Source organism: Amphibalanus amphitrite, unplaced genomic scaffold (genome assembly GCF_019059575.1).
Source record: "Amphibalanus amphitrite isolate SeventyFive unplaced genomic scaffold, NRLGWU_Aamphi_draft 001890F_arrow, whole genome shotgun sequence".
Lineage (NCBI taxonomy): Eukaryota > Metazoa > Arthropoda > Thecostraca > Balanomorpha > Balanidae > Amphibalanus > Amphibalanus amphitrite.
The window spans coordinates 8,660-21,969 of record NW_024883383.1 but is presented as its reverse complement, the minus strand read 5'-3'; the positions used below and the strand labels follow the sequence as shown (position 1 = coordinate 21,969).

At 52.5% G+C, this 13,310-nt stretch overlaps 2 protein-coding genes across 2 annotated transcripts; both read right to left on the bottom strand.

Annotated features, from left to right (window-relative positions):
• Nucleotides 1–897: 897 nt before the first annotated feature.
• LOC122375664 (nuclear factor related to kappa-B-binding protein-like) lies at nt 898–5,791 on the bottom strand (the record flags this gene model as incomplete). Its single annotated transcript, XM_043355145.1, has 6 exons — nt 898–1,360; nt 1,653–1,821; nt 2,198–2,290; nt 2,607–2,969; nt 4,300–5,547; nt 5,720–5,791. Coding segments are annotated over 6 exons (2,094 nt in total), but the record flags the coding sequence as incomplete, so codon positions are not given.
• Nucleotides 5,792–6,347: 556 nt separating this feature from the next.
• On the bottom strand, nt 6,348–12,665 carry LOC122375662 (nuclear factor related to kappa-B-binding protein-like). The gene is made up of 8 exons (XM_043355144.1): nt 12,606–12,665; nt 9,422–9,594; nt 8,947–9,143; nt 8,607–8,733; nt 8,311–8,428; nt 7,526–7,752; nt 6,756–7,245; nt 6,348–6,364 (listed from the first exon to the last, which is right to left on the bottom strand). The coding sequence occupies exons 2-8, from the start codon at nt 9,566–9,568 to the stop codon at nt 6,348–6,350; spliced, it is 1,323 nt and encodes a 440-aa protein (XP_043211079.1). The 5' UTR covers nt 9,569–9,594; nt 12,606–12,665.
• Between the last annotated feature and the right edge of the window lie 645 nt (nt 12,666–13,310).

Here is a 13,310-nt window from a genome sequence, read left to right as displayed (position 1 = left end):
TCTGACACTTGGATTACCGCTTGGACACAGGCTCCCTGTTACGCGACTTGGGTCGCGGGTGGCCCTGAATCTTGAAACCGTACATCGTACGCGACCCTGGGGGCCGTAACGCAAACATACTCTTCCCTGCGGACCCCAGCTGATCGCCGTAATACGACTCCCCACCGGCTCACTATTTTGACATCATCGCACCGTACTAGCAACACAAATGTAGCGGGACCACCAACAGCAGACACGTCATGATCTATATCCCAGAAGACTGAATATCACCGCTCGGTGACACGGCCCCGCGAAGCAGGAGGGCAAACAGTGACACCGCTATCGGAAACTGACCCCGGGTCTGGCCTGGAGACAGCCACACACAGCGGTAATATCCGGTATTGGGCGGATGTCAGCCGACGAGAGACGACCTCGGGGGTTCTGGGGCATGTGGTGGTACTTTTTGGGTGCATCCGTAGTGATAGGGAGGGCGCTCGCTGAGCCAAATACCACCAGAAATGAGCTGGTGTTATGTAATACCGTGCTGCACACCCCAACAAAACAATGGAATATAGTCGCGCTATTCAAGCTCACGCTGGTTGTGTAATGGTTTCCCAAGGAAGGTATCTGGTTGACATTTCAGACCTCCCATTAATATGCAGTACAACAGCTGTTTGTATCACTGCGAATCCACATAGGCGGCGGAACGGGGAGGGCACCGGGGCACCGTGCCCCCCTTTGATTTTGGCATTTTAACATTAGCCCTATGAGCGTTGCATGGAAAGAATGGGACCAAAAGTCGGCAGTGTCCCCCCCCCCCCCTAATTGAAAGTGTTCCGCCGCTACTGCGAATCCATATGCATTTAATCGTTCCCGCTGTGTAAAAGGCAGCCCTTCCGAAAAAGAAAACACAGATTGTTCAAGCTCATTTGATAAGGTATATATTGTTATAGGTATTTATGCACTGTCCAATGTCGGACGCATGCACTCCCCGACGCCCAGTGAGGCACGTAAGGATCGAGATATTTACTGGCGTCTCCCGCCCACAGGCCCCCAATCACAGCATAAACGAGATACAAAACAAATGACACTTCGTCCAGGATGAAAATGAGGGCAGTGAACACAGGTATTGATGACCGTATGAGATGGGCAATGAGGTAAAACAATAACAAAGCTAACCTACGGGCGAACTGGCTGCGACCGCCGCCTGTCGGCGGCGGCGGGTACTTGTGTTACGACTGAGTGACGGCAGGTGACGCTGCGGTCGCTGAGGAGACTGCCGCGACCGCGGGGGACGACAGAGTCGCTGCCACTAGCGGGGCGAGCAGGTCGGCCGGCCGTTGGACCGGCTTCTGATGGACCGCAGTAGCGACGGATACACCTGGGAGAGACGGAGGGCGGTAAGGGCAAGCAGATAAAGTGAGGGGGTGAGCTTACGAAGTTACGAGAGAGTAAACAAGTTAACTGAGCGAGTGAGCAAGTGACGACTCTAGTGCTAAAAGAAAGGTTATACTGAAGCACAACCGAAGATACATTGATGATTGAGGGACTATGGTGTGCTATGTAAAGATACCTGACATGTTGCATTAAATCTCAAACAACGACACACTCGGACTTGTACTCTACAATCTACGTACTCCACAGTTCACACCTCCACACACTCAAACTCATACCTCTGGCCTGCACTGAGGCGGCGGCGCTGGCCGGCAGCTGCACCAGTTTGTAGCCGTGCAGCGTCCTCAGTCCGCCGGAGAGCAGCTGTACGGGCGACTGGGCGGCCGAGCTGAGCACCACGGGCCGGCCGGCGGCTACCGGCCGGACGGCCGACACCGCGCCGCCCGCCTGTGACGGGGACGGGGGGGGGGGGGGGGGGGACCAGGAGGTTAGATGAGATCGAAGGAAGCCATACCTATGTAGCTGAGCCACCGTGCGCCAGGTTGCAAACGGTTGTTATTGTTAATAACGGATTGTGTAATGTAAAAAAGCTGGTCAGCCGCAAACACAGGTAGTGTGTGGCAATTGACGGCACAAATACCGTGAATAAAGTCCGATTGAAGAGACCAGAAAACGTCTTCCAAGACTCGCAGCTCATCTCCGGGTGGAAGCGCCATCGCCCGTCACAAACCTTCCTTCCTTCTAAAGTCAGTCCCAACACTCCACCTTGAAAGACCCCATCCTATCAGTATTGCAGTCCCTCTATCCGGTCTCCCCTCCTTACCGCCAGCTGCAGCTGGGAGGTGGCCACGGAGATCTGCCGGGTGGGAGCGACACCCGACGCCGGTACCACGTGAGTAGCCGCCTGCAGCACCACCTGGGGAGCAGAGAGGCCGCGTCACTAGCAGCCACAAGCTGGACACTGATGGACGTCCATCCACGGCCCACATACTATCTACAAACGTAGAACATAGAATGTGTCCTGTGTGTGCGGAACATCGGAAAACGCAAGAACAGCAGCGATGTATATTAAATAGCAGGCATCGGCATGGTGGTGCCAGAAAGGTCAGGAGGTTTTGTCGAAAAGCAGTGCAGGGGAAATCGGAAAGAGCTAGAGACACCGCCACATATTCTCCAGTGACAATCAACCCCACTGTTTGACCTGTGACCTGTGCCACCCCGTCCCTCCTCACCTGCTGGGCGGGCCGCACGGTGTGCACGCTCTGCACGCCGTGCAAGGCCTGCACCGTCTGCGTGGGTGCCTGCACGCGCTGCACCAGCTGCGGCTGCGGCGGTTTGGCCGCCGGCCGGGCGGCAATCAGTACCTGCCGGCCACCGATCTGGGCCAGAGTCAGCGCGCCAGCCGCGCCGCTGCCCGCCTGCTGCTGCAGCAGCCGCGACAGCTGGGAGACCGGGATGGTGATGTGTTTCAGGGCGCCGCCGGCGGAGCCCGCAGTGACGGCGGCGGCGGAGGTGGCCGCGGCAGGGGCGCCGAGCGTCACCGAGGCGAGTGACGCCGGTGCCAAGGCGGCCGGAACGGCAGCCGAGCCCGATACCTGGCGGAGGAACACAATACCGTCGGTCACTACCTTCACTAGAAGGGACGGTAGATCCGATGGCACACCGAGATTCCGTGACCATTGCATAAGCGTACCCGCCTGGCGTAGTCACTCGAGCGTCGCAGCTATAAAAAGTACACATCAAACCTCGCCAACACCAGACCTCGCAGGCCTCACAGACCATATCGCCCCGGAATGCGGCGCAGTAACTACAGGCTAAACGGAACCAGCCCTGGTTCTGGTGAACGGCGCGTGGCCACGACATGCTTATATAACATTGGTTCATTATGAACTCCTAGACAAAGTTAAATTATGTGTATTTATTCAGGAAATTTCGAAGAAAAACAGCCACCGAACTATTATGTTTAAGATAAAGAACATCGCTATGGGAATGGGAATGATGATGGTGAACATCATCTGAACGATAATGGAAACGAGCACTGTTTCAACCAACGACTGGGATCATATATTTAAAGCCAGTAAATTACGCCTTTTGGGGGCAAACAAGCGGAGCGAGGGAGAGGGTGAGCCTTGCACGTGCGAAATTGCGAAGGGGGCTTCTAACTGACTTTTGCACGGCATCCCACTACACGGTGTATAGCGATGTGCACAATTTGAGCACAAACGGCCCAGCCGTTCTCGAGGTCTGGAAGCGGCACCCTGCACGTGAGCACGTGCAAACTGGGTCCCAACTGACTTTTGCACGGCACCCTACTAACCGGTCCCTAGCCGCGTACCAAATTTGAGCGCAATCGGTAAAGCCGTTCCTGAGATCTGGAAACGACCCCCGCACGTGCGCACGTGCAACAGCACCCCAACCGTGACACATGGGAATGCATTGCCTGGTGGGTCCCTCCCCCACCTACATGTAAAGTTTCAGCGCAATCGGCCCAGTTATTACAGAGGTATCGCAATTATTGCAAAACTGACACCTCTTCGTTTTGCACGTGGCACGTGCATAAGGGGGCATCCACATTCCACATGCATCGCTAATAGTTCAGTTCTTGGTAGAAAGAATGAAGCTACCCTACACAAATTACCGCAAGTAAATCGGCCCAGCAGTTGCGGGAGATATAAGCTTCGCAAAAGCGTGACCACGGCCGGCCGGCCGGCCGCTCATACTAAGAAATTTTTGTTATTCTACGAAAAACTTCGCTCGCTCCGGCCTCCGTTCGCTCCGTAATAATACTGTTTTCACAATAGCCACTATCAAACGTCTAACCAATTACTGGCATGTACCTCCATGTTTCTCTCTTAACCATGAAACCAACGACCACCAGACTTACTCCCGCCCGCCCGTCCAATTCCCCATCACCGTCTAACTCACCTGAACGACCTGCTGCGGCGCTATTGCCGCACTGGCCACCGGTGCCACCGCCACCGGGGCCGGCCGGCTCAGCAGCGGCCTCCTCGGCGCCTCCTGCACGGTGACAGCCGGGGTCGCCGGCCGCAAGCGCGCCGCCGCCGCTGCCACCGGCCGCTGCGGGGCCACCACCAGTGAGGCGCGCGGTCGGCCGTCCACCGCCTTCACAGTGGCGGGCTGGTTGACGATGGGGATCAGCTTGCCGTTGGCGAGGAGTGCCAGCTGCGGCGCGGCGCCCGGCGTCTTGGAAGGGATGTGTACGATGGTGTGCTGGTTTTTGACCACCTTGACCGACTGCACGGTGGGCGGGTGACCGGCGACGGCAGCCAGCGGCGGGCTGGCGGCCACGGCCGGGGACAGCGCCGCCGCCCGAGACACCAGCTGAAGTTGAGCCACGCTCGCCGCCGTCGGAGCAGCGGCCAGCACGGTCGGCGCCGGCACAGCGACCGAGGCGGGCGCGGGAGCCAGGGGGACGTTGGGAGGCGCTGCCGGGAGGATGCTCTGCACAGCCAGCTCCGTCTGTGTCAGAGTGGTTGGCTCTGACGGAAGCACGGCACTCACTGCCGCTGCAGCTGCGGGAGCCGAGCCCGGCGCGATCGGCGGAACCGGCGCGGGCGCGCTGAACTTGGGCTGGGCCACCGTCAGCGCACCGGCCCTCGGTTTTAGCAGCGAGGCTCCCGCTGGTGCCGCTCCCACGGCCACCACGGTCGCCGCTGCCGACACACCTCCAGCCGCAGACACCGCCGGTGTCGGCGCGGAGCGTTTGACAGCCTGCCTGCGGCGGGGACAGCTGGCCTGGCGCTGCCGCTCCAGCGTCTCGAACTCGGCCTCTGTACGGTGTCGGTGCAGGTACATCCAGACCTTGCGGTGCGAGTCGTAGCGCAGGCACGGGTCCACTTCCGCCTGGAGCCGGTCCATGGCCGAGCTGACTGCCGCCGAGACCGGCTGGTCGCCGCTGCCCGCCACCAGGAACCCGGAGTCGCGCACCAGCTCACACACATCCGCGCGCGAGCCCTCGCCGTTCGGGAGGCGCGCCACGGCGTCCCGGACCAGACTGAGCAGGGTGACACCGGGCGGCCGGTCGGCGGTCAGCAGCGCGTGGCCACGGCCCGCCTTCGAATCGCGCCCGCTGCGCACGGGGCCCACAGTGGCCCGGTAGCCGTGCAGGCGGTACGTGAAGGCCCGCCGCGGCGCCTGGTACCGCAGCCGCTCCTGTGGGGTCAGAGGGGGCGGGTCAGGCGGGGTACACTGACGATGACAGACACTTCACCGTTTGGCATCTGAGAGGGTGAGAGGCAGCACCATATACGAGAACAGGTCGATAAAATGAAATGTACCCATGTCAATACAAGCTCCATGTTCTCAAGTGCCGGTACCGACTGACCTGTTGTCTGTACTCGTCCTTCTCGGCTGGCGTGCTCGGTACCACGGTCCAGGAGGTGGGGTGCAGGGCCGCCGGAGGACCACTGCCGTCTCCTGACGGCTCCCGCTTCACGCTGATGGTGTCCCTGAGAGAGGGGGAACAGCGGCATAATGTCAGTGACAAAGGACAATCGACAACAAAGCAAATTCCATTCAACCGAGGGTGGCAGTCCTCTGTCAAGGGACCTGTATATAAGACTTCTGACATTTTTTTATAGACGAAGAGGAGGAAAAATCGAGCTCTTCCATACAAGCTAACGCTTAAGTCACACCAATAAGACTATCCTTCAGATGATAACAGAGCAAACTTCATTCGACTGACCAAACTTATACTATCCCTTCCCTCTGATCTCTTATGTACTGACTTTCTCTGGAGCCAGTAGGCGCAGAGCGACTCTAGGTGAATGTCAGAGTCACGGCCGGCCCCGATCCACTGGTAGATGCCCGACTCCCGTACGTGGTCCAGAAAAGGCACTAGGTTTATCTGAGATTGCAGCTCTGTAACAAACGGAGGTAGGGGTGGCTGTGAAATTTGTGGGACAGGTAACAAGAAGTCTATCAGAGTTATGTATGTCATTTGCCAATATACATCACATCAGTTGCACACCTGTGGTCAGCCAATACAAAGAGAAAGCAAACCACTTGTTTCACAGTCAGTGTTTGTAAAGTACATTCGGTATGACTACACAAAAGACATTGTAGACGCTGACCAAAAGAAAAAAAAACTGCTATAAGAACATTATTCTCAGTCAACAAATACCTGTCATCACACTCTCATCATCGCCCTAATCAGTCATCCGTCCACACACAAAAGGCGAACCAACGTCAAAACAAAACCTATTACTGTCCACCCCATTTCCGTTTCCCTCTCATCCATATTACTCCACTACCACCTTTCCTACCCTCTCTGGTCTCCGAATTGGTGGAGCACACATAACTCCGTCCATCCCCTCCCACGGTCCGTGTCTCCCCCAGCACGGACCCCCGCTCGAACCCACCTCTCACTTCTCCCGACAGGAAGGCCAGCGCCGACCCGAGCGCCTCCACCCAGCTGCTCTCCCGGCCGTACCAGTCATTGAGCGCCGCTATCGGCGAGCGCTGCCAGGCAGTCACCGCGCTGTACACGCTCGTCTCGGCCAGCCGGTCGGCCGGGTCCGAGCACAGAACGTCACGGAGCAGGGAGAAGAAGCTGGTGTGTGTTTTCTGGCCGAGCGCGGCGGACTGCCAGCAGGCGGCGGTGGCAGAGGTGGTGGTGGCGGTAGGGGTTGGGGCGGGAGCGATGACGGTAGATGGAGGCGGCGGCGCCGGAGGAGGAGCCGGGGGAGGCGTGGAGGACTTTTTGACGACGGTGGCGGTCACGGCCCTCGAGGGAGCGGCGACAGCGGCTGTGTCCGAGTCAGAGTCGGTGGAATGACCAGCCGGGGAGGAGCGCTTCAGCAGCGACTGCAGGTCCAGTCGCTGACGGTCGCGCGCGCTGACCGCAGGCACCTGTCGGCACACGCACTAGTGAGTGGTTAGCGGCATCATAATGACATTCCAACGCAAGCGCCGCACATTTCCAGAAGTGCGACTAAAACGGGGCGGATGAGCAACTATATATCGGTGACGTAATAAAATCAAGACAAACTAACCTGTCCGTAACGCATTTTTCAACACTATTACAAAAGAGCCAGCTGAAACACCAGAACCAAGTGCTGATCATTACACCCTCACCCCCCCCCCCCCCCTCCCTTCCCTGCTCACACGACACACCCCGCCCGTCTCTGACCTGTCCGCGGGCGCGGCGCTTCCGATGCTGCTTCAGCAGCTGTCCCAGCCGCGCCTCGGCCACCTGGTACGGGTTATCCTCGGGCGAGGCGTGCTCGACCAGGTGGGGTCCGCGGGTCGTCAGCCGGCTGCTCGTGGCCGCCACCGGCACGTGCTCGCCGCCCAGCGTAGCTTCCAGTTTAGTGAGGTGGCGCTGCTGCTTCCGTGATAACACCGGTGGCGGACCTTCTGTGGACGGGGACCGGAGGAGGGTTATATACTGGCAGACTGAACGGACGCCAAGACGGCACGGAACCGGACACAGGATCGGCCATGACATATTGAGCTCAGTGTTTGGAAAATATGTAAAGACGTGCAAATCAAATAAAACAAAATGGTTAGAGGCAAAGACGATAAAAAGAAACGAGCATAACAGTCTAAGATTACAATGTGACGTAGGGTTTCAATGTAAACCGTCACCACTATCCTGCTCAATTTATTGCCATGAAATAATAGTCTGTTAAATCCTGCGCGCGTCTATCAGCTGTACAGTCCACAGCAGAAGTAATGTGTGGTTTCAGTCATGGGTATGTTCTGCTTCTGAAGCCTAGGAACGATCAGCCAGACTGCAACGAGACTTTAAATGTAGCTTACATGCATCTTCACCCTTGCAGCTACAACTTTATCTATTGACGTCTTCTTTTCAATCAGTCCGCATTTAAAAATCGTCGGTCAAAGCCATCCGTTGAGATTGGTAAAACCACACATTACTTTAGCGGTGGGCTGTACGTTCACCCCTGTAGCTACCTGGATAGTTTTCGTCCGGAGACAGCTCGTCGGCCGGACAGCCGGCCTCTGCCCGCGCCAGCTCCAGCTCTCGGAAGTAACGCTTGCGGGCGCGCTGCTCCAGCACGGCTCGCCGACACTGAAGAAGGGCAGACAACACGATCAGAACACGACACCCGAACGGTGAAACGACTTCAAAGGTGGCACTTTAAGAAAAAAAAAAATACTACAAGGTGATTTAACAGTACTGCTCCCAGCACAGCTATAAAAACGAATAATAGTTGAAATATGGCTTTCCCGCGCCCCGCGCCCTTCACCTTTTTCTTTGCGGGCGGCAGTGTTATGGGAACATCCGGGGGCGTTTTGACGGCCGCGTCCAACAACTGCTTCCGCTTCGTCACCAGCTCTCTCAGCAGGTTGTCCATGTAGTTCTGCTGCCATACCCTGGATAAAGACGACGGTAATTCCGTGAAGCATCGATAAATAAAATGCAGTGAACAAAAACCCAGTGGAAACATTTTTCATAGGCCAGTAAAACACATATAAAGACACCTTTCTGGACCAAATTATTCGACCAATTACGTTTTTAACGTCCCTTCACTTGAACTCTGCATTGATCCTCGGTGACCCTTATTCCCTGACCCTCTGGTGGCTCACTTTGCGTCGCGTTGGCGCGTCTCGGCGGTAAGTCTCCGCAGCGAGTGGATCTGGTCCGTCAGCCGACCGTCGTGCAGCAGCGAGAAGAACTGGTCCAGCGGGTTACCGAACCGAAAGTTCTCCCCGGCAAACAGTCGGCGAAGTGTCTCCTCCTGCTCCTTGCCATCATCGTCTCCCGGAAAGGAGGGTAGCAGCGTCTGACGGCGGGGGAATCAGGACGCGTTAACGGCGGTACAAAAATACGCATAGTTATGACCTGAACAATGCTTTTTTCCTAGTATCGTAAAAAAAGAAAATATACACAAAAGCCGTGGCTGGTGGCGGTCTAAAAAATTAGAAATGATGCTTCAACTGCAGGGTGCAAACTGTACACGTGAGATGTGACAGAAGCTATGAATTATGATGACATCCACGTCCTGAGTGCGCGCCGGTGCCAGTCCCTGCACTCCCGAGTGGCACTATGAGTACCCCTCACCCGCAGGTGGTCGCGCTGCGGCTCGGCCAGCGCGTCCCAGGCAGCGCGGCTGAGCGCGGCGTCGAAGGCGGGCCGCCGCTCGCAGACCACACTGGGAACGGCCACCAGTTGGCCGTTCAGTCTCAGCCACTCGGCCGGTCCGGCCATTAGCCCGCGTCGTCCGGCCACACAGCCTGCCGGTGCCGACACACCAGAAAACGACACGGTTAGCATTAGCATTGAGCAGGGGCCGGAAAGGAATACAGGTATCCGATGAACACTCACCCTGCTGGGAGGGGGGGGGGGGTGAACACCCCCTGCAGTTTTTCGCACACCTTATCATGCATCTTTTATGCACATGTTAAAATTTCAGATCAAGGTCACTCAAGTTCAGATCTGCATCAGGTCACGTAAAGTGACCTCAACTCATAAAAAGTTTCAATGCTAGACCGAGTGACTGATCGCTTTGAAACTTTCAGCGATTGGTGAGAGTAGCAGCATATACAAAACGTATATGGGTGTCCGTCAAAATTCGTGGAGATATGCTGTCCCACTATTTCAATAATGCCTCACGTCAATAAATGAGCTTATTTCAGCGTAACACGGGTTCGTACGCGAGATTTGGACATTTGATTGAAGAAAAAATCATTGAAAAGGCAACAGCAAAGTGGCAAAAAAAAAATTTGGACATCTTTCCAAAACCGTGCTTTTGTGTGCCTATGTATTTTAGCTTGTCCCAAAACCTGCGAAAAAAATCTACAGAGCTGCTGTGTAGTTATTTTTAGAGATAATTGAGCGCGAGGGAGCGTTGTGAATAGCAAAAACATTGCAATTTCTCTTCATGGTTCTTATTTTTTGGTTATACAATTTAGCAAAACTGCACAACGCAAAAACGTCTGTCCCACGGTTTTTGGCAAACGTTTTTTCTGGGTCACGTTTGTTTCTGGGTCACGGTACTTAGCTCCTCATTCAAAGCATTACGGACCGGGTAAGCATGAGGTGAGTGAACGTATCTGGTTTGATAATGCGTGACCCAGAAGAAAATTTTACTTTTTCTGGGTCACGGACCATTTTACGCGCATGCGCAATGGCATTTTTGAATAATTACAACTGTGAACAGCCTAGGGTGCATGGTTTATGAAAAGGTAATGATTTCTAGGAAATCAGTTGTGGGACAAATATCGACCCAAATCTCCACGAATTTTGACGGGTACCCATATCTCAGAATTTCATATTGGTGACCTAAAGTGAGGTCAATCCCCCCCTTCCATTATAGGTCAAAGAAGAAAATTGAAAGACGCCTCTTTTAGTCAAACGGCATTCTAAACAGTTTCAAACACCAAATTACAAGTAAACATGACATACTGAACCGGAAAATGATACCTGTGACCTCTCCTGATTTGAGGTGATATCAGGTCATGAAAGGTCCTCAGCAATTTTCTGACAATAACTTTTGATAGACATGCTAGAGCGATGAAAACACCTCAGATGTGTTCAGCTTGACGATACGGATCGACTGATATGCAGCAATCAGCATGACCTTTTCTGGTCAAGTGATGACCTTGACCTGAGTTTCAATTGACCTGAATTTTCAAAATGACCTTTCAAGGTCAAATTATAGTTCATTCGCGTCTTGAGATGCGTCTTGACGAGAGGAACACAATGCTGGCAAAATGAATGTCATTTTCTTGAGCCAAAACTCAAAAGTTATTGCAGAAAAAAATGTTTTTCATTATAACAGCTATGTTTTAGTTTTGCCCTCTAGAGGCTAAGCCATTGACCCAAGGTCAAATCTGAGCACAACAATCAGAAGGGTCTGTGAAAGAACTATCAAATGCGTTGTTTGTGGATGTAGTGCATTATAGTCTTGCAGTGCCCAGATTTGTCGCTCCACAGGGTGGCATTTCTTTTTATGGCTTGGGGCTGTAGTTCCTAACTGCCCCTACTCTGCCGGATCCGCCACACTATCACTTTACTTATGTGTACTTATTGTTTCATTATGTGGCCTCATTTTTCTAATTCATGCAGAATTAATTCACGCGGAAATTTGGAATTCTGGAGTGCTCTGTTACATTATAATTCTGCCACACTTTGCAGTTTACACACATGGCCCATTATGATTAACATTGAAATGGTAGTGTAATTTCGTTGTACGAAATATGGTTGGTGTAATTGTAATAAATTGAAAGTTATTGTCCATTTCAGCGTTTTCATGATGGTTTCCACGTCATTTAGCATGGAGAAGTAGATTCTGAAATATGTGATTTGATAGGCATCTGGCAAAGGTCTTAAAAATCACCAAATAATGTAAGAATATGCATAATTTATGCCTGAAAAGTAAGTCTGACTTGTTGTTAACATTTACGACAAATCCTTGCAAAGGAGGTGTATTCATTCAATGTCACATTAAAAACTTAAAACTAAGTACCCTTAGTGTTAATGTGTTAGCAATGGCCTCAAGGTAAGGCATCAGTCGGGGAAACTATGGTAAAATCTGCTATTTTTAGCAGTCTGCTATTTTTAGCAGAAATCTGCTAAAAATGGGTACGCATGTGACGTCATCGTACCCAAATATAGCAGATTTGGGTACGGCCCCCGACAAAAGCAGATCTGCACCCTAATTGAAGCAAATGCGCATCAAATGCCTGGCAGATTCATGATTAGAATAGTGCTGAGAATGTCCTCTGATATTTTTGTTCAGATCCGACTATTTTTAAATAATGAATTTGAAAATAGTCGGATCTGAACAAAAATAGCAGAGAACACTCTCAGCACTATTCTCATCATGAATTTGCCAGGCATTTGATGCGCATTTGCTTCAATTAGGGTGCAGATCTGCTTTTGTATGGGGCCGTACCCAAATCTGCTATATTTGGGTACGATGACGTCACATGCGTACCCATTTTTAGCAGATTTCTGCTAAAAATAGCAGACTGCTAAAAATAGCAGATTTTACCATAGTTTCCCCGACTGGCATAAATGACATTCCTATCAATAAAAATTTTAAGTTTAAGATGTTCTTATAATTTTAGGTGGTCAGAAAAGCAATCACTGTTGCTGTTCGAAAAAAGTAATAATAAATTGAAAAGAAGCTAATTGAAAGTTTATCAGTCTCGAAAAAGGGTGAATTATGTATACCACCACACTTTGAGAACCAAACTAAAACAGACTAAATCAACACCAAAGAGAAGCAATAATAAAATACCTTATAAAATTGTAGTCTGCGCCAGATTGGCACCATTTGATAAATTTCGGTTGGCAAGCGGCCGATGGGAGCAGACATTTTGGCACCACCACCAAATATCAGAAATATTTTTACGACAATTTTTCCAGTTTGGAATTTATTAAGCTTTGAAATTTTGCGTGCACAATAAAAAAGTTTTTTTTGTTAATAATAAAACAATACGGTTTTCGCCAAGCAAAATCGAATACAACAAACTCGAAACACAAAAAGACAATAAACTAGTAAATACATATTCTGGCCGGCTAAGTCATGTCCGTGAAGTTAGCGTCAGCAACAGCAACGAATACAGCGTCGGATTCAGAATCGCCTAAAAAACTCATAGTAGGTCAATTGGGGGACGGGGAGCAAGAATATGACCTTTATTTGGCCCTAGCTCTTACCCCTTACCCCTTAATCGGCCCTTAAAGGACGGGGCGCGTCAAAAGTGCCTCAAGGGTTCGTCTGATCGCCAAAATAAAGGTCGCAATCGATTCCCCGGGTCAATATCTAGCCGCAGCCTCGGGTTCCAGATGTGTGCAACTTACCCCTTACCCCTTAATCGGCCCTTAAAGGAAGGGGCGCGTCAAAAGTGCCTCAAGGGTTCGTCTGATCGCCAAAATAAGGGTCGCAATCGATTCCTCGGGTCAATATCTAGCCGCAGCCTCGGGTTCCAGATGTGTGCAACTT

Coding starts and splice junctions, on each gene's coding strand:
- LOC122375662 (XM_043355144.1), bottom strand. CDS start 9,568: ATGGCCGGACCGGCCGAGTGGCTGAGACTGAACGGCCAACTGGTGGCC. Junction 8,429..8,606: donor TGCCGCCCGCAAAGAAAAAG/GTGAAGGGCGCG, acceptor GCCCTTCTTCAG/TGTCGGCGAGCCGTGCTGGA. Junction 7,753..8,310: donor TCCGGACGAAAACTATCCAG/GTAGCTACAGGG, acceptor CCCCGTCCACAG/AAGGTCCGCCACCGGTGTTA.